The sequence below is a fragment of the Dreissena polymorpha genome, chromosome 4, assembly GCF_020536995.1.
Source record: "Dreissena polymorpha isolate Duluth1 chromosome 4, UMN_Dpol_1.0, whole genome shotgun sequence".
Classification (NCBI taxonomy): Eukaryota; Metazoa; Mollusca; class Bivalvia; order Myida; family Dreissenidae; genus Dreissena; species Dreissena polymorpha.
Window position 1 is genome coordinate 67,654,135 of NC_068358.1, and position 19,870 is coordinate 67,674,004.

General features: G+C 37.2%; 1 protein-coding gene and 1 long non-coding RNA gene across 4 annotated transcripts; both read left to right on the top strand.

Annotated features, from left to right (window-relative positions):
• Positions 1-562: 562 nt before the first annotated feature.
• On the top strand, positions 563-3,758 carry LOC127877953 (uncharacterized). 2 transcript variants are annotated; one of them, XR_008048679.1, is made up of 4 exons: positions 563-577; positions 930-1,133; positions 3,270-3,340; positions 3,546-3,758. It is a non-coding gene; the product is annotated as an uncharacterized LOC127877953 (long non-coding RNA). The 2 variants fall into 2 exon arrangements; XR_008048678.1 differs by lacking the exon at positions 563-577 and adding an exon at positions 676-690.
• A 1,833-nt stretch (positions 3,759-5,591) lies between these two features.
• On the top strand, positions 5,592-19,770 carry LOC127879056 (sodium/glucose cotransporter 5-like). 2 transcript variants are annotated; one of them, XM_052425642.1, is made up of 14 exons: positions 5,592-6,046; positions 8,237-8,308; positions 11,923-12,027; positions 12,330-12,389; positions 12,655-12,759; positions 13,248-13,353; positions 13,895-13,975; positions 16,024-16,238; positions 16,588-16,723; positions 17,181-17,288; positions 17,451-17,770; positions 17,916-18,137; positions 18,557-18,728; positions 19,475-19,770. In XM_052425642.1, exons 1-14 carry the CDS (start codon positions 5,969-5,971, stop codon positions 19,675-19,677), a joined length of 1,983 nt encoding a protein of 660 aa, XP_052281602.1. In that variant the 5' UTR covers positions 5,592-5,968; the 3' UTR covers positions 19,678-19,770. The 2 variants fall into 2 exon arrangements, with proteins under 2 accessions (XP_052281602.1, XP_052281603.1); XM_052425643.1 differs by lacking the exons at positions 5,592-6,046; positions 8,237-8,308 and having other exon boundaries at positions 11,972-12,027; positions 12,313-12,389.
• Positions 19,771-19,870: the final 100 nt, after the last annotated feature.

Consider the following 19,870-nt stretch of genomic DNA (forward strand, 5'->3'; position numbering starts at 1 on the left):
ATTACAAAGCTAACATGTCATGCGTCAATAAAAATACAACAATATTTCATCTCAATGTAATTATTTACAAACGCAATTCTTAACCTTTATTTTCCAATCAGAATATACGCCGAATATATTTGTTAAAGTACATGTTGTTTATTTTAAACTTTTACAATGTTCCCGTTTGAAGTTGGTCTTTTCCTCGACGCACTAGTAATGCATATTCTCTCCGAAGCGGAGGGCTGACCACACACGTTGTTTTATTCCCCGCCAGCGAGCCAATCTTAACTTTTCTTGTCAGAATACACAAGTGTGATGGGGCTGATAAGGATTTGAAGCTATAAAATCTCTATCCTTTCTAAGTTGACGTATTGAGCCACATATCTGGTTCCGACATGTTTGCTACTATATCACGCAATTATTCGTAGCTAATCGCGTTCATAGTAGAAGTATTATAATCGGGCCGTTCAAAAGTGTTTCACGATTATCAAGATTGGTCTCGAGCTCCTAACTATAGACCTGATACGATCTTATATGGTAACAACCTTAATTTTTGCCAGTAAGATTACGATTTCAAGGCGAATCGAGCAAAGGGGTAATTATTTACATAGCATAATGCATTTTCGGGACAAAAGGACATCACAAAGTGTGGAAACACTTCTCTTCTTTATTAGTGAAGAAAAATATTTTACAGAAATAATAGTTCAGGTAGATCTATATAACTGTTCCATTTGCAAGGCTAGTACTAGATTCTATATATACAATGTCGAAATATTAATATGTTAAAATTTACACTTAAAACATTAATTGTACTTTAAGTTTAAATTAAGTAGCTTAAATACGAAGATAAATGTGTGAATACAATAATTATCATGGACCTTAAAAGTCATTTTAAAAATGAATTTATCAACTCGATGAAACTGAAGTTACTGTTCGTCTAACCATAGCACGTGACCGATGTGTTTGTAAACAAAACACACGACCTTGCTAAAGGGAGACAATACGAGATGAGCTGGGTGAACTGGATTCCAGTCCCGAAGAAAGGTCGACTTCCCATCGGTGGTTTGACAGTGTCATCTATATTAGTGGGAATGATGATCGGTTCTATGGCCACGTTCATACTCGACTACGGTTATTATTTCAAGAAGGAGGTATTCGACAAAGTTTACGTATTGATATAATAATTAGGATATGCAGAAATTCGGACTAATAATTAACAACGTTGTGCGGGTATACGATAGTTTGTACATCTGTTCCTGTAATACGTGATTCCGCGCCGATCAAGTTATAATGAAAGGTGATTAATTCAGTTAATGTTTGTTTCTATGCTTAGTTGAGACAGTCCGCTTATACGTATAATTAAAGGTGATTAATTCAGTTAATGTTTGTTTCTATGCTCAGGTGAGACAGTCCGCTTATACGTATACTGTGATATCAACTCCTCTTAACTACTAGGGCGATCTCTCTCTAACATTAACAGTCGGATTACACGTATCTTAATGTTTATAGGTATTCTGAACTTTTCAGTTTTACTAAATTATGACCTTTGATCTGTTTTTCCACACACTTAATATATAGTCCCATCATTTTGTGTTTTCAATTCCAATTGGACAGTTTGGTGGATTTCTCTGAAACTTCCTCAGTTGAATGACATGTTCCGGTATATATCGTCGTAAATTAAGGAATTTCGGCCTCATTGTGACCCTTTGTCTGTTTAACACTATAAACTTTTGGATTATGGAGTAACTGTAGTGTTTTAACTGTAACAGCTGATTTATCCTAATATTTAGATGATCTGGTACAGGAATTAGGCTCCGATTGATTTAGGGAGAAATACGATTTAGGAAGAAAAACGACCCTTTTGTCTTCTTGTCCACTGTACAATATACAGTTGAATTGTTTGTGTCAATACCAGTGTAGTGGAGGCATCTGTGTCTGTGACATATTATATTGTCTTATCTGACTTAATATTTTACATAACTAATCCCAACTGCATCACATTGCAATTTAATTAAATGTAGCACACCGTTTGTTAAAGCGATTCAGTGCCAACTCCGCTATTTATAACCCAAAATGCGCCATTTACATTACGTTACCTGTCAAGTCCGCATATAAATCAACACGTGACGACTATCAATCGGCACATTTTGTGTTTATTGAGATATTTTAATCACTAAAATTTGAAATTCATTGGTTTCACGGAACAGCATTGACTTTGAATTGCTATGTGTCATGTGTTTTGCTTGATACAAATGTTTTCAACACCATTGTATGTTTACAGTGTTAAAAATAACCGTTGAAAAGAAATGTATTTTGATAGCACATGTACCTAGAACATCATCATTTTGACTTTTAAATTATCACCATGTTCATCATCATCACACCCATCATTATCTTATAATTGTCGTCATCATCATCGTCGTCGTCATCATGTCATCGTCAGCAGCATAATTTTTCTGCATCTCCACATCAGATTCTCAATATTAAAATCACTTATTCGATATGATCCAAGTAAATTTCCTTAATTCCCGCGTCTGGTTACTGTGTTTTAGAACATGCGATGTTTACACTCGTAACTTAGAAATAACATGATGATGTCGATGTCGCCTAGGATGATTTTGACGATGCAATCTTAATGACGCCGATGATGCCCTTTGATATTAATATTGATGATGGTGTTGGTAGCGGTGATCATGATGATTCGGATGAAGAAAAAGGGTGAAGGATCAAGATGTGTTACAACCCACTTATATTTTATGATCGCTTACATCAAACATCGAAGGTACTATGGTGTTCAATAGCAAAGTCATACCAAACTTGTGTTGACTTCAGAGTGTGGTGCAGCCGAGCTCACATGTAGCTCACGATAAATGAATGATCATAAAATATTTAGAGAGCTTACTCTGCCATTCGCCAAATTAGCCAATGGCTACATATTGACCTATTTGGCTAAAGAAAAATTATATTTGGCTACAACTTTTTCTTCATTAAATCTTATAAAATAGCCCCAAAATAGAAGAATTTTGACTTAGCAAGGCAAATTTGGCTAAAGAAATTTTGGAGCCAGGGGAAGCCCTTGAATCGTTATAAACTCTTTATAATGTATTTTCTCTATATTCCTAATCGAATTAGAACCAACTTTATCAAAACATCCTGATATTACGCAGATTGACTGGTATATTAGCGGAGAAGATGCATTTTGGGTTATGAATAACTGATAGCTCACTTAAACGCTCTAACTCCGTGAGTTTTAGTGTTTTCAACTTGATTTTTTTCTGTTTATCTAGGAGTTTGAGAAAATGAAATTCGAAACCGGCTTGAAAGATGAATAATGAGTCGCTAATTGGATTTGTTTAAGGTAAGCTTAGATATTGATTGGTAAATTGTATTGACATAAAAACAAAATGGTTATAAATAAAATATTCTTGCTGAAAAATATTTACATTGAAGCTATAACAATCAATAAACACTGTACATTTATAGTAGTATAAGCACATCACTTTTAAAATCATTTTATGAAATTCCTAACAATTAAATGAACTTTGATATTTTCTATTTTCCAGGTTTCCGCCTGCACGCATGTATACACCGCTCGTATACTGCATGATTATTATCTGAAGAAATTTGCACAGAGTGAAGATTGGAAGTGTTTTTTTTAAATTGTTTATTACTTTTGGATTGTAAATAGCCGGTTTTGTATGTTTTAGTAGTATTATATTGATCTTTGTTCTGACAACACATAGTGTCATACATGTGTGAAATACAATACTTTTTGACGCGTTGTTTATTTTATCTAAAAGATAGTTACATGAATTATGCTTGCCTTACCAGTTACAGTGTATAACGAGACTTGTACTGAACGGTTCTGATTCGATCTGAAAAATATCAATCTTTAATGTAATTAATGGTTATGTCGGACATGGGAGTGTTGCACAGCAATCGCCAAAATCTGCCTGGAATCGAAGACAGATACACAGATTTTCAATACGACCATGCATATTTGTACCGCAACGCCTAAATGGGCACCAAGTACACGTTCTTGTGCCTTATACGGCCAACTTAGCTCCAGACCAGCCCACGCAATCGTGCAGTCTGGTAAGGAGCTGACCGTTCCGATAAAAAGACCAATATTAATTGCGCAAACTCATAGCGGGCAGGACAGCTTCAGACCAGACTGCGCGGATTCGCATGGAGATCTGGAGCTTCGCTGGCCTTATACGGCATTAGACCTTTTTTGCATGACACGGCTCATATTAATTTGTATGTATGATGTCGTAACCACGACTTTAGAATAAGTTATCTCGCTCACATGGGTTACTAAGTCGTTTCCGCAACACAGAATAATACAAGTTGAAAAGTGTCATCGCCGTAACATATCACAAAAATACTTTTGAAAACGACCATAAACCCAACAATCACAAACAAAATTGAAAAATTACGACACAAATTGCATGGGAGGAGGGGGCATACGTATTCGGGAGCTTACTGGCTTTAAGTGAGGTTAGTTGGAACTTACTTCCAAGATGGCGTCTTTTTTGTGTTTTTCGTGTATGATTAGCGGATATTTTCACCCGGTAAGCCACTTCGTATTTATATTTATTTTATATGAATACGCCCTTTCGGCTCTACGGTGTTTGTGCTCCTATCGGTTTTTTGTTTCAAGATCGTAGACGTCGGAATAAAAAAGTTATTGAAGCAAAACCGTCAACAAATTTGTCGTTTAATTTCTTGACCTACGATATTTTGGATGTTCGAATATCAGTTTCTCTCATAAATAAACAGTATTTGTGCTTGTTTACAGTAAATTATAACATAAATCACGATTTTGTTATTATCTCGACGCGTTTTTATGTCTATTAATTCATTTAATGCCGAATTGTATAACGGTTTAACCCCCCTTTTTGGGACTGACTTCCTTTTAAGCTTATTTTGGGAATTGACTTCCAAAAGACAAACAGTTCTTCCGACGTTAACGGTATTGAAACAAAAAACCGAGGGGAGCGCAAACACCGTAGAGCCGAAAGGGCGTATTGATTAAACAGAATTATACATATAAAGTGGCTTACCGGGTGAAAATATCCGCTACTCTTTCACGAAAAACACAAAAAGACGCCATCTTGGAAGTAAGTTCCAACTAACCTCACTTAAAGCCGGTAACCTCTCGTATACGCATGCCCCCTAGTAAATCAAGATGGTGAAGAGTGCGAAAACAAGCCGACAAAAAACTTTCTGTAGGATGAAAATAAGCGCGCACCTCATTAGCACAGTTTTAGGTACTGCCCAATTATTGTATTGAAAGGTCGAGAAAGTATACTTTAACATTTACGCCGGTTTATATGAAAACCGGACTAAATGCATGTGCGTACATGTCGACCGCGATAAGCCTGTACAGTACGCACAGCCTAACACTCCGATTGGAGTTAAGGAGAGATTTTCTATAAATGAACAATGCTACGATAGCGGAAAGTGTTGTTCCTGACCCTTGCGGTCCGCACATGCTTATCTGGGGCGATACTTTACGCATACAGCCCGGTTTTCTCAGAGCACGGTCCATAAATATACATGTATTAAGAATTACGTTATCTAGTCTATCGTGTAGTTCTTTCCCTTGGATGATAAGATTGGTTCTACGATTTGATTCCAGTTTGAAAATCCCAGTCAAATGTAGGACTCGCGTCATAAATGGAAACCATCTACTAGACTATGTTTTTAATATACAAAAACAACAGCTAAATAATTGTGGTACATTGAACGACGCCGATATTCCGCTAAATAGTCGCACTGTAACAGAGTTACCGACTCAGTGACCCAATTTATTGTGGTTCATTGAACGGCGCCAATATTTCCACAGAGCCGCTTATGCCTAGAGCTGCCGGCTCAGTGCCTCTATCTATTGATCGCAAGGAGGACGCCGTATTCTGGTAGGACATACAGCTCTGGTGACCGATATACGAGTCCCTACAGCTCTGGTGACCTCGTTGCAAGCATGACCGAGGCTCTGGCATGGGCGGACTACCTCACGGTGGCACTTTACTTCGCCCTGGTGCTCGTCGTCGGGCTCTGCGTACGTATATGACGTGTATTGAAAACTTTGAGTATTTATGTCTACTCATTTTTCATCAATTATATCGCAATACTAATCGTGGCCTTTTGGGGGCAATCTTGAGTTCGTTTTCTGGGTACCATCCATACTTGATGTTCTTTGAGAACATTGTGAAGTTGGAATGCTACCCGAGCAAGGACGAAATTTTTAGCCTGAATATGAAAAAGTTCAACAATTGGGGGAATTTTGCAGAGCATTTAAAAGTACCGACGTATTTTTGTGCACACAACAATCTTTAGTTGTCGTCCATATGTGCCATACTACTATTAAACCCGTGAATTCACGTTTCAGTTGTACTGCGGGAAAGCCTTATTAAAACAATCTGTAGTATCGCCCTTGGCATTTTAGTACGATTATAATCTTAAGTGTAGAAATAGACTTATCCAAATTTAAATATGGTTGTAGTTATTTTCTTATATAAAATTCAATACATGTTCATGTTATACAGACATTAATTTTACCTCAATGTTCGACCTTGATCTACAAGTTATCTTCATGGTTTATGCGTGTGCCACATTTTTTCATATAGGTGAAAATAATTATGTGCCGCTTAATTTTCAAATAATCAAATAAATGGTAAAGTTATAGAGCCTAATGTTGTCAATAAAGTCCTTATCTTAACCCTTTCAGTGCTGGAACCGAATTTTGAAGGCCTTTGCAAACAGTTTGGATCCAGATGAGACGCCACAGAACGTGGCGTCTCATCAGGATCCAAACTGTTTGCTATTCTGATAGTATTCTTTGTAAAAACTCGAAGAAAATGCTAATTTTAGAAATTAAGCAGACGACATTTTAGCAGACGACAAATTTCCCAGCATGCAAAGGGTTAACATTTGAGCTTGACATTGACCTATATGATTCTTGCTGGAAAATCATGATCTCAAATTGGTAAACACATTATTTTTATATTCTTATTTCATGATTTAGTTATAGAGCGGAGGGTCATACTATCATTTTATTATAATGGTTTGTTTCGATATTTTACTTCAAAGTCTGCCCTTGACCTCAATGTTCGACCTTACTTTGACTTCGAACATGACCTGGGAGTTGGTTTACGCGTGTAACATATTTTATCATATAGGTGAACATAATAAAGTTGGAGCGCTAGTTTCAAAACAATTCGACGCATCATCATTATATATAGCCGACACGCCTTATTTTGACAATAAATTTCTAAATTTCACATTTGACCTTGAAGGCGGCCATATGATTTTTGCGCGAGCCATTATCTGATATTGATGAAATAATTATTTTAAAATTCGTCACTTCATGGTCAAACCAAAGAGCGGACAGTCCTACTTTTTCAATAATGGTGAAGTGTGACATTTAACCTCAAAGTCTGGCGTTGACCATCAAGGTCGCATATGAGTCTTGCGAAAAACATACCGTTTTATATATCTGATTATTTTTTGCCAAGTAATTCCAAAATCATTCCATGTATATAATGTTTAAGAGCGAACAAGTCTCATTTTAACAACTATTTTAAAGTGCTGTTTTAAGTCTGTTGGCCTTTTAAGTAGTATTTGCACGCATGAAATAGGTGAACACATTCGGCAAGTGTTTTAAATCATCCCATGCATGATCAATTTAAGACCAGACACGCCCTATTTTGACAATAAAGTGCTGTATTTGATCTTAAAACTCAAACTTGGACCTTGATGCCAGTGCGCAAAACAAACAAATTTATATTGATGACCATAATTACTAAGTTATTTCAAAATCACGGGGTACTGACAGCAATATCTGTAGAACACAGTTACTCCAATATGCCCCTCCCCCCATTCTGGTAGTATAACACATACAGGTTAAACACAACTCAACATTAAAACATGCCATTGTTTGTGATGAAAACATTGTTGAAATGAGCCGCGTTCTGAGAAAACTGGGCTTAATGCATGTGCGTAAAGTGTCGTCCCAGATTAGCCTGTGTAGTCCGCAAAGGCTAATCAGGGACGACACTTTCCGCCTTAACTGGTTTTTTGCTAAGAAGAGACTTCATTTAAACGAAAAATGTCATAAAAGCGGAAAGTGTTGTCCCTGATAAGCATGTGCGGACTGCACAGGATAATCTGGGATGACACTTTACGCACATGCATTATGCCCAGTTTTCTCAGAACACGACTCAAATATACTTCCTTCCTTAATTGCCAGTCTACGTGCAACAAAAATCGAGGGACGACGCATGGATACTTCTTGGCTGGACAGAGCATGACGTGGTTTCCGGTATTGTTGGTTTCTTTTACTGATCTAGATACAAGGGTGCAAACATGTGTATATATTTTTTATAACTGATTCATTTTTTTTCATAACTGATTGTATCCACGTTTTGGCTAGATTGCAATTATTAAGATACAAAACAACAACTATTGATATGGCGTTGTATCTACATTTTCGGCGTAGCTAAGATCACTTTTGGTCCAGATTATTGAGATGAGTATTCCATGGACGAATTCAATGCCAATAATAATTGCTCAAATAAAATAAAAGTTCGACAGAACGCTCGACCTGAGGATAATTATGACGTGTCAAACTTGGCAAAATTCTATTCATTTTTTTCTTATTAATGCAGTCAAGTTGTATATTTATGTATTATAATGTCATATTTACTTTATAAAGTCTATAGATGTGTGGTAAATGTTCCTATATGTCCTATATATTGCTGTCATCTTTTCTATGTATTCTCTCTATATATGATCTGGCACGAGTTGTCATATCATACCATATTTTATTAAACGAGTTTAGGAATTTGTTAGTAAGCGAACCTTTTGCGAGCTTACTAACGAATTTTCTGGACGAGTTTAATAAAATATGGTATGAAATGACAACGAGTGTCAGATCTTTTCATCACATGCTTTCAAATGAGCAAATTAAATAAATATTTACGCAAACATAATGATAAATCCCGAATGTTGTTTATATTTCTGGACGTCATTTGACGTTGCAACGTCAATGATAAATCCCAAATGTTGTTTATATTTCTTGACGTCATTTGGCGTTGCAACGTCATTTCAGCAAAATAACAAAATGCGATTGGTCAATCGAATGAGAACTAAGCCAATGAAAACGCTTAAAAAGTATATTACACATGTGTAAGATAAAAATATTCGTAATGGTTATATTACATGGGAAACATGGTATGGCATGTGATAACAATATATTGATGATACAATGCTTATAGATGTATGGTTAAAATGTAATGAAAAGCGTGTTTATGTTCTATATATCTTTGTATGTATCCTGTATCACGTGGCATATTTTAAAATATATTGCGATTCACTCGTTATTCAGTCAGTAAAGCCGGCGATAATTGTAACAAAGTATTTTTTAGGATAGCTGGCATTCGATAATAAAGGTCTCTATATACGACACAATGTTATCCACATAACTTTAGTTTATTCTGCGTATCATTTGGTTTTTATTTGTGAGCTTGCTCACAAATAATGCAGACGCAAAATTTCAAATCGCTTCGGCTTATCTACAGGGAGCCTAACTACGCTTTACACATGCCGTATTCACGCGAGAAAGAGTTGTATAATTTATGAAAGCGGTTTGAGTTCTCCAACCATATTCATTCACAAATGGAAACATTATACGAATATCGTGTTAAATGTAATAGTTTCGAACGGAGCTTATATAGAAAAGAATCAATAAACAATGATTGTATTATACCTGTCGCGGAAGAGATTGTTTATGAATGAATAAAATAGTCCAGTTTCTGCTACGTCTTCATGACGTAGTATTTTTGCTCAGTTCATTCATAATTTGAGGCTATTAATAGATGCGCCTGTCGATAAACAAAGGAGAGTCCAATTGCACTGGGTGATAACAACGCAATAGGTTACGCTTGTTTGTATTCACAGTTCTCAGTTTATAAAACGTTGAACATGAGTTCAACAATAACTACAGGGATACGATAGACAAAATCAAAAATGCTTCATTATCGCTAAAACCGATTATAAAAACAATTAAATATAACAAGAATTATCTTTTAAAAAGGTAGTCTTGCTGTTTTTTAAATAAAGTTTGAAATTTTGTTTCTAAATAATTTAATTGAAAACAAAAGTTAAAGTGATATTATGGGCATTTTTCACTGTTGAATTGAGCTGAAAAGAATTAACAGGTCAAAAGAGTTAGTTAAAATGTGGTTACTGACCAATTATCTGCAACTCATCATGCTACCAGTTGTTTATAAAAATATATTTTATATTTGATAGTCTTACGTGACTCACCCAGTCCTCTAAGCCAAAATGATCCGAAAAACAAAATGGTGTCTTTGTGTCGTATGAACGAATCTGCACTAAAACTCAATTTAGGTTCACATGCATGATCAGTTGTCAAACGAAAGTACGGTTGATATTGAAATGCGTTATTTTTCTCTTTCCGGGATATTGTTTTAGTATGTTGATGCTGCAGTAACAAATATAAGTGTATTTGAAGTGAAAACACCAAAAATAAACAACGGTTGCGATAGACACCTATAAACTGCTAGATGCCCATAATATCACTTTTAACTATTGTGTTGTTTTTTTTACTTGTTAGTCGCATATTTACCGCTTGAAATGTGTGTTATAATAGGCAAACCATAGATCTACATTAGTATAAGTAGATACAAATTATTCTATGTCCTCCATCATCGCAATATATCGTATGTTAATATTTGATTAACATGCAGTTTTTTTCCAAACATTTGAATCATACTTTCATAGCCGCGTCATGCGAAAATGAGTCTCATGGTCTTTCGACCAGCGTAGCTCAAGTTTTAATGTGTTTTGCTTGAGAATTTAATACAATGCTGTTTAATACCAATACATTTTTATTTGTGAGCGAAGTAGACGCAATTTTGCAAATCAGTATGCCTTAGCTACGGAAGGGCCCGTAACCCATGACTTCCTGTGTAGGTTTAAGAGCTTGTGGGACGTATTGGCCAGTCTAGTGTTTAAAACAGCTTGTGCGATGACATTGGTAAGTTTATCATTGAAATCTGTACATATTGGCTGCTTTCAGGGAAAACGGGGCTTAATGCTGCATTAAAAGTCTGTCATGTGGGCAAAATTGTTTCTCAATAATGTAAAGAAAATAGATGAAGTATTAGATACACATATCACAACACGTACATGATTATAGGCTTGTTATTCTTTAGCAAGGCAACCACATTTCTGAAGATGGTTGCCAGTGCAGCGACAAGTTGTGAAAAAAGACATATTGTTGTTATTTTGTCTAAGTTATCTCTATAACATAAATATGAGGATTAACAGTCACATACATCTCGACATGTGCTTTAAGACACACTCTTTAAAATTTGAATGGGTTGTGTTCCTTTCAAACTTGCGATATAAAAAGCTATAACATAAGTTTGAAAACTGCGTTGCTTGTAAGATTATGCAATAGCGAACATATTCAGTGTCTTTAGCGCTTTGATTAAATAAATGTCCTGATACATAGAGTTTAAAGTTTGTTTTCGTGACTAACTAATATTAAAGTGTTTTATGTCAGAAACATGGGGCTGTATACGTTTGTTAATCCTGTTACATCTATTACCAACTAAGATTATGTCAAACTTATTTTTGATTAGGTAATTATTCAAAGTGTGTTCGAATCATCTAGGATCCTACACGTTTTCGGCGTGGCGACCGAAAAATATTTGTGAATTCTTTTAGGAAAAAACTGGTACCTCAAAACACATGTTTTCATGTCAACGCTGTTTGTTTTTTTAAAAGATATTTATTTTGTTACAAACAGTTTTTGTAAAAGTATTGATTAGAAATTGAATAATTTTGATTATACTGAGCAAACCCTGTTGTATTTGACCCTTCCAAAATATCTGTAGTATTTGCCAGGTGGGTGCCTCAATCTACTCGAGTAACGTGGGGTCGGCCATGTTTGTTGGGCTGGCGGGCACTGCGGCCATCAGCGGCATAGCGGTCACAATCTACGAATGGCATGTACGCACGCAACCCCTTAGCCATGTTAAGCACTCGAGAATCATTGTGAACATTCAGTTGCCTTAGTTTTTTAGCAATATGTAAATATATGAACGACCTTATAAACACCGAAAAACATCTCGTTTTATTGACGTGTACATATATACGTTGCAACGCGTTTCACGTAAACAATAATTACTTGATCGCATTAATTAAATTTTATGCGAGGAATTCCCAAAATTACATAAAAGTATTCATTCAATTAAACGCAGTTTGTACATGTGCACTTTATCACATTGGATGAAGCATCATTCGCACCACAGGCCGTCTACATCCTGATTTCCCTGGGCTGGATATTTGTCCCCGTCTACATGGCAAGTGGGGTATGTAGCAGCTATATACTGTATTGCCACATAAAAATATGATATTATAATAGAAACTGATAAAAAGTCATGTGAGTGCAGTTAATACAGCAAAAGCATCTGTAAAAGGCATCCATGTCCTTCCATACAAAGGGCTACTTACATTTTACCACTTTGTCCAGGTCTATCACAGCGTATAAGGTATTAAGTTACTTCCACCTATAATTATATATTAAGCAAATGTTTTAATACTTTGTGTATCGTTAAACTTTGGCTATTTTTCCAGGCATACACCATCCCCGAGTATCTGCGGTTGCGGTTTGGAGGACGGCGTATACAGATGCTCACCTCGGGAATGCTGCTTCTCCAGTACATCTTCCGGAACATCAGCGTGCGCGCAGTAGCCTTAAACTAAAAACGGTTGCATTGATTTCATATAACACACATTATTCACCATAAAAGAACCAAATCACAAATATTAAAGGTGGCTCTTTGTTTAGATTGTTCTTAACGAAAAGTGCAACCTTAAGTCGACAAATGAACCGGGGCTTATAATGAATGCCACAAAGCTGACGTACACTGTTGACCAACTGGAAGTGTGGCTCAACACACAATCAAAAATATTTTTCTAAATTATTGTTCTTTAAACACACACGCACGCACGCACGCACGCACGCACGCACGCACGCACGCACGCACGCACGCACGCACACACACACACACACACACACACACACACACACACACACACACACACACACACACACACACACACACACACACACACACACACACATATATATATACGTATGCAAAGGATTTAAACTATGAACATATATTTACTGATACTATATGTCATACTGTCACGGCTGTTTGCAGGGCGAGATCTACTGCGTGGCGGTGTTCATGCAGCTGATCCTGGGCTGGAGCGTCTACCTCAGCGTCGGCGTTATGCTGGCTATCGTCGCCGTCTACACCGTCGTCGGTAGGAACACGTCTACGTCATGTTGGGCGTTTACAAGTAGACCATGATAAGTCTGGTTCAATTGGAACATTATAATTCGAACGTTAAGTTCAATGCGTTTAGTTTGTTGGAAGTTTACCATTTTAACGCCAAGCCATATTTCATACATTGTACGGATGAAATAGGGTACACATAAATAACAGTCTAACTTTGTGTAACTGGTCAATTAAGTTGTTTACTGAACAACTATAAAATATTAAATTATACTTTAAAAATGACACTTTTTTTTCGGACATGTACTCTTAAATTCTTAGTTATTTTTTGCTACTTATGTTGGTTACTTTAGCAACCACATAATGTTCGAGATAAATAATACATGTATATTATTAAAATACATGTATATTATTTATAATTAATATAATTTAATAGATTTGCAAATGTAGGTTTGCTTTTGTATTTAATTATCCTTCCTAAAAGATAATTTAATTTACTTGACATAAGACATCAAATGCGTGTATTTTGCAAGATTTGCTGTATGTATTTGATCTACTGGCTGCTGCAGGTGGCTTACGGGCGGTCATTTTCACGGACACGCTGCAAACGGTGGTCATGATTGCTGGCGCTGTCACTGTTGCAGTCATGGGTAAGACTAGCACAGTGGTGTGTACACCACCTTCTTTATCGGCGAAACCGGTCCAAATACCAATCCCGGAACATGTGAGTTTGTCCTCTGGTCACCATACCGTACATGTGGGGTTTCCTACGGGAACTCCGGTTTCCCACCACAACACAAGACCACAAACAAAATGTATTTCAGTCAAAATCAAATAGCTACAGCTACATTCGAAATTAGTCCCAACTTTGGTGAGTCTAATAAGGCAGAACAATCCTTGGAGGGACACACTCCGGGTCATCACATAAGGCAGCTTCAGGTACGGAAGGACCTTATGAACTTCGATATACGCAGATGTCTAACGTATTGGTTCACTAAAGTCGGTCATTTGGTCGATCAAAACTGCTTGTTTTCGAAATCTGACTAAGACAATTTTTACCTGCAAGCCACAAAATGTATGTGCTTATAGACTGCTTATAGTAATTTGAATAGGGACCAATAAGAACAAAATGTCCAAGGGACAAAGGAGTTGCTGTCATTGAATCATCTTTAATTATTCGCTTATATTTTCCATAAACTATCTTCAAAATCTTGAACACATTCGATATTTCAAATATGCATTTTAACCTTCAAGACATATTTATCTTTTTTACCACAGGTGGTTAGCGTGTGGCTATGATATTAATTAGTGAAAACATCATTTTGAATGATAAATAATCATATTATAACAAAAAATCAACTTTTCTGGAAAAAAAATCACTATCAAATATATATAAATATAACAATTCATTCAACTCGACATCAGCCGAAAACAGGGTGCATCGCTTTGAACAGCCATTACTTCATCAATTTTGCAGCGATTTTCATGAACTCGGTCTTATTTAACGCAGAAATGAATTTCCTTTCTGGAAATGTATATATCTTGTTATATTTCTACACATGCTGGGTAATATTTTAAGAAATAACACGATACACAATACGCGTGACCTACTTAACAGCGATCAGACAGGATTAATGAATGAAATCTCCAGACTGTAGCCAATTGTAAAAATCTGGATATTTCTTGGTTATCTTCAATTTTATGATAAGATAACCACAAGTTATCCGCTGGTTAAGAGTTATCCAGATTTATGCAATTGGCTACAGATAACTTTTGGTTATCTTCAATTTTTTTATAAGATAAGAAAAAGCTATCCGCTGTATAAGAGTTATCCAGATTTATACAATTGGCTGCTGGTGTACAGACACATCTTCGCATTGGACCAATGAAATCACTCGTGTGTTTAAAATGTCAGTTGTTGAAATGTATGTAAACAAAGGTTTCAAACGGCGCTGGACAGTTAGTTTTGATGCATAATGTAACGGCAAGCGCGGTAATAATGTTTTTTTCATACGTTTTATTGAGTTATGGTATCGAGGTCCGTGAACTTTGCAGGGAAAATGCCGTTTACTCCGTGAAGATTTCAGTCTAAGATCCTGTCCGATCGATGTTAAGTCGGGCACGCGAGTTGTGTATCGTGTTATTTCTTAAAAGTTGACCCAGTATTTGTAAAAAATATTGCAAGACATGTACATTTCCAGAAAGGAAATTCATTTATGCGTTAAATAAGACCGAGATCGTGAAAATCGCTGCAAAATTGATGAAGTTATGGCTGTTCAAAGCGACACATCATGTTTTCGGATGATTTCGAGTTGAATACCTTGTTATATATATATATATATATTTGATAGTGCAATTTTCTTTTCAGACAAGTTGATTTTTCGTTATAATATGATTATTTATCATTCAAAAGGATGTTTTCACTAATTAATATCATAGCCACACGCTAACCACCTGTGTTTTTTGACAGACAACTTTTATTGAAACATATTATTCTAATAAATAGTAAATTAGCGAATGTAATTCTTATTAAACTTTCACCTTACTTTCACACTAAAACCATTTATTACGTGCGCTCACTTTATATCATTTTAGTGCAAACTTTAAATTGAAAATCTGATATTGAAGTAACGAAAAAGAAAACATTTGAGTACAGCAACGCGCAGTTCAGATGAGTTGTTTTCCGTTCTTTTGCAAGCGACGTCACGAGTGGGCGACTGGGCGACACTCAAGGCTCTCTACATGTCGTCTGCCGCAAACAACACGCTGCATGACCCGGTGCTATACGCATGCGCACTACCGCGCAATGACTCCTTTCACATCTTCCGAGACCCGGTATCAGGCGACATTCCGTGGACTGGTTCTACCCTGGGGCTCACTGTGTTGGCGCTGTTCGTCTGGTGCCAGGACCAGGTGAAACAAAACCAGAAAAGGCCGCCATATTTCATGGCAACATCTGGATCAATACACGCTTTAAAATATTTAATATATGCTCGTTTCTATTTATTATTATTACATAAGAATTTAAGAAACAATTAACGATCGCATTAAAAATAGACAGAATGCATTCTATCTGAGGACTACGTGATTGATTTCCCATAATAGGTATACAGTGATTCAGCATTTAAAAATAAATACAAGATTAAATAAATAAAACAATAATTGATTGCTCAAATTAAGATATTAACATCGTGATGTCCATGTTCAATGTGACATGATGTTATAATAAGTCTAACGCCCATCCCTCCCTTGTGGGCGTCAGCTCATCGTACAGCGCTGTCTGTCTGCCCGGGACCTGACACACGCCAAGGGCGGCACCCTGCTAGCCGCGGCTCTCAAGTTCCTCAGTCTCCCCATGTTCGTACTGCCAGGTTTAGTCAGCAGGGTTCTCTTCCCAGGTAACTCTGTGTTAAGAATCCATTTCTCTACCCAAGCAATGCATGATAAGCTTACCTTTGTCTCACGGAAATTGCATGTTTCTATAGAACAAATTAATTCATTAACCCTCTTTGAATGGCACGAATTAAAAACGCATATCATATTCTCAACACATATAACAACTACTCTCTTTATAAAAAAAGTAATCCATTTTGAAGAATGCCCGGTCATTCGCGCCAAACCGTAAGTTTTATTGGCTCGTTTATGTTATTGCATCTCTAAGAGTTAGTGTCAGTGATTAGATCAGCGGTCGTGTATAATTGACTTTCATCTCATCTTGTACAACAAGTTTGGCATAAATTTTCATTTGCATTGCGTCATCCTCGCATTTAGTCTGTGTTTGTAATGTTAATTGTGTGTTGATCTGAGCAATCTTTACTCATTTCCGGGAAATGTCTTGTTATTATTATGTTAAAGACGAGGTGGCGTGTGGACGGCCGGAAGACTGTCTGCGTGTCTGTGGGATGGAGTCGGGCTGCTCTAGCATTGCCTATCCACTACTCGTGCTTCGGGTGCTGCCTTTAGGTGGGTCCTTCCATAGGAATAACCCTTGTTGTATATTTCAATCTATTACATATCCGTAGATTAAACATTGTTATGAAATACTGTAATGAAAAAAACACACTCACGGACGCGTATTTAACACGTATACATGAAAATGCAATTCGATTTCACTCGGTTGACCAGGTGTCCGAGGTCTTATGTTGGCGGCATTGATGGCTGGAATGATGAGCACCCTCACATCCATTTTCAATAGCGCCAGCTCCATCGTCACGATGGACATATGGTTGCACTTCCGGAAAAGTGCCACTCAGCGAGAACTCATGGTGGTGGGTCGCATTGCGGTCATGGCGATGGTGGCGGTCAGTATACTGTGGCTTCCGGTACTGCAGGCGCAGGAGGGCGGCGTGTTGTGGTTCTACCTGGCGGCGGTGGTCGCATATCTTGCGGTGCCCTGGTGTGTGGCATTCGTGCTCGGCATTTTCTGGCGGCGTTTGACAGAACCGGTAAGATGTTGCACTGTAAGTTCAACGAAATACACATTATGTATTTTAGTATCTTTTACTAACCGGGCACTTAACCGGTATTCGGCTATCCGGATATTTGTGACCATCCCTATATTTTATATTTTAATATATGTTATCGTAAAAGGCAGCGTTTTACGGTATGGTTATCGGTTTGCTGGTCGGCCTGACACGGATGGGTCTGGACTTCGTGGCTCCCCCGCCTGTGTGTGGCAGCGGGGAACCAGACAGGCGACTCAGCGTGACCGCAAGGGTGGACTTCTTGCATTTTACCGTCATCAACACCATCATCTGCACCGGCGCCATGGTCATCATCAGCTGCCTCACCAAACCGAGATCCGCTGATCAAGTATCATTATCTGATTTTATGTGTTAAACATGTTCATAGTTGTATTTAATGCATTAAAATACTATGGATTTATCGGTACATACCGGTTTATAACATCAGTCTTTTATTTGATACCTCAAGACACATGCTTGTAACGTTATGATTGAAATGTAAAACATGGCCCTTTTCACTTCATTGCAAAATACAATTATCCAAAAACAGTCAATATCCACGAATCTCATACAATAAACGCGTTTTATTGGAATGTTTTATATTTCAACATTTTCTATGAATTACAGGTATCTCTTTGATATACGTTATTTACCGCATCAACATATTTCAACATATAGACCGGTCGCTCGCTGCGGTTGCCCTCTTTCTGAAAACATGCTACAAAGATTGTCACAGCGTGCAAAGATTCTATGTGTCACTCGCTTCAGTTAAAACGAGTCACGTGGTGGACACGTCACGACAAGGAAGAAGCATGTCAGGGTCATGGCGATGACGTCACAGGGATAGACAGTCAGGCTGGAGACACCCATGCAGGCCCGAGTGGGGAGGGTCTCGAGCGGACCGCGCCTGTCATAATTGTGGACGACAGCCATCCTTGTGGTAGGGAGACAGTTTGACGTAGACACAAATATACTTGCTAGTAGCGTCGATACCGATTTGGTATTTGTTGCATACGAAAATTCGTTAACTGTTACGGCGAACATAACTAAACTACCATACAAAAGAAATTGACAAAAACATCAAGTGTTTTACCTAGTTGGGTACAAAAGGTCTGACTCGTGTGTTGTTTATCGTGAACACCGATGTAGAAATGTAAGTCATAACGCAGCCATAGCCCTATCAGGGTGCAGGATCAATGGGGTTACACGGGCTGGACAAAATGTAAACACACCGTTAAAAACTTTATTTTTGCAAAAATTTCAAGTTATTGAAATACGTTTGCAAAAATCTTTAGTGCATAAAGGACAGTTTTTGTTGCAGTTTGTGCTGATATCTTAAGATTTAAGAATAAATCATTGAATACGTCTGAACTCGGTGCCAAAATCTCACGTTTGGTGCTGCATAAACGTGTAAACGAATGCTGAATACATAGAATATTTGGCCAAAAACACAGGCTAATTTAATAAAGTAACTATATTGTATTTCACATTGCCATAAGCAGCATAAAAACTATCTTTAATGCACTAGTTGAAATTCTTAAGAAAACAAAAAAGTTATTTGAAATAAAGCACAACTTGCCCATGTGTTTACATCCATTAATGTTTATTTGTGAACCTTACAAAGTCACTTAATCCTGCACCCTGCCATTACTTGATACCCAGCCTAAATTGTTTGGTTCCTTGCAGACGCCACGAGCTGCAGACGTTGGTTGTGCGCATGGGCTTGTGGCATAGCAGCAGACGACAGGACCGTCTCCAGCGAGCAAAGGGCGCATATCCACGCGCAGACGACTTCAATAGAAGAAAAGGCGTCCATAAAAACGTTGATGAATATAATTGCAATTATACTTATGCTTGCGATCACTTTCCTTTTAGGGTATTTTGCTTGAAAAGATGCCTTGTTTGTAAAATCATACACATTTTGCTCATGCAATTGCAATGAACTTTTCTGTAAATAAAATAAAATATTTTCGGAAAACGTACATGTTACCTTCATGCATGAAATTGCTATCATCAGTTTCTCTCGTGAATCGAATTGTTTTATTGCGCATCGATATACATGTATATCTTGGGATATTTAAA

Coding starts and splice junctions, on each gene's coding strand:
- LOC127879056 (XM_052425642.1), top strand. CDS start 5,969: ATGACCGAGGCTCTGGCATGGGCGGACTACCTCACGGTGGCACTTTAC. Junction 12,760..13,247: donor ACATCTTCCGGAACATCAGC/GTGCGCGCAGTA, acceptor GGCTGTTTGCAG/GGCGAGATCTACTGCGTGGC. Junction 13,354..13,894: donor CGCCGTCTACACCGTCGTCG/GTAGGAACACGT, acceptor TGGCTGCTGCAG/GTGGCTTACGGGCGGTCATT.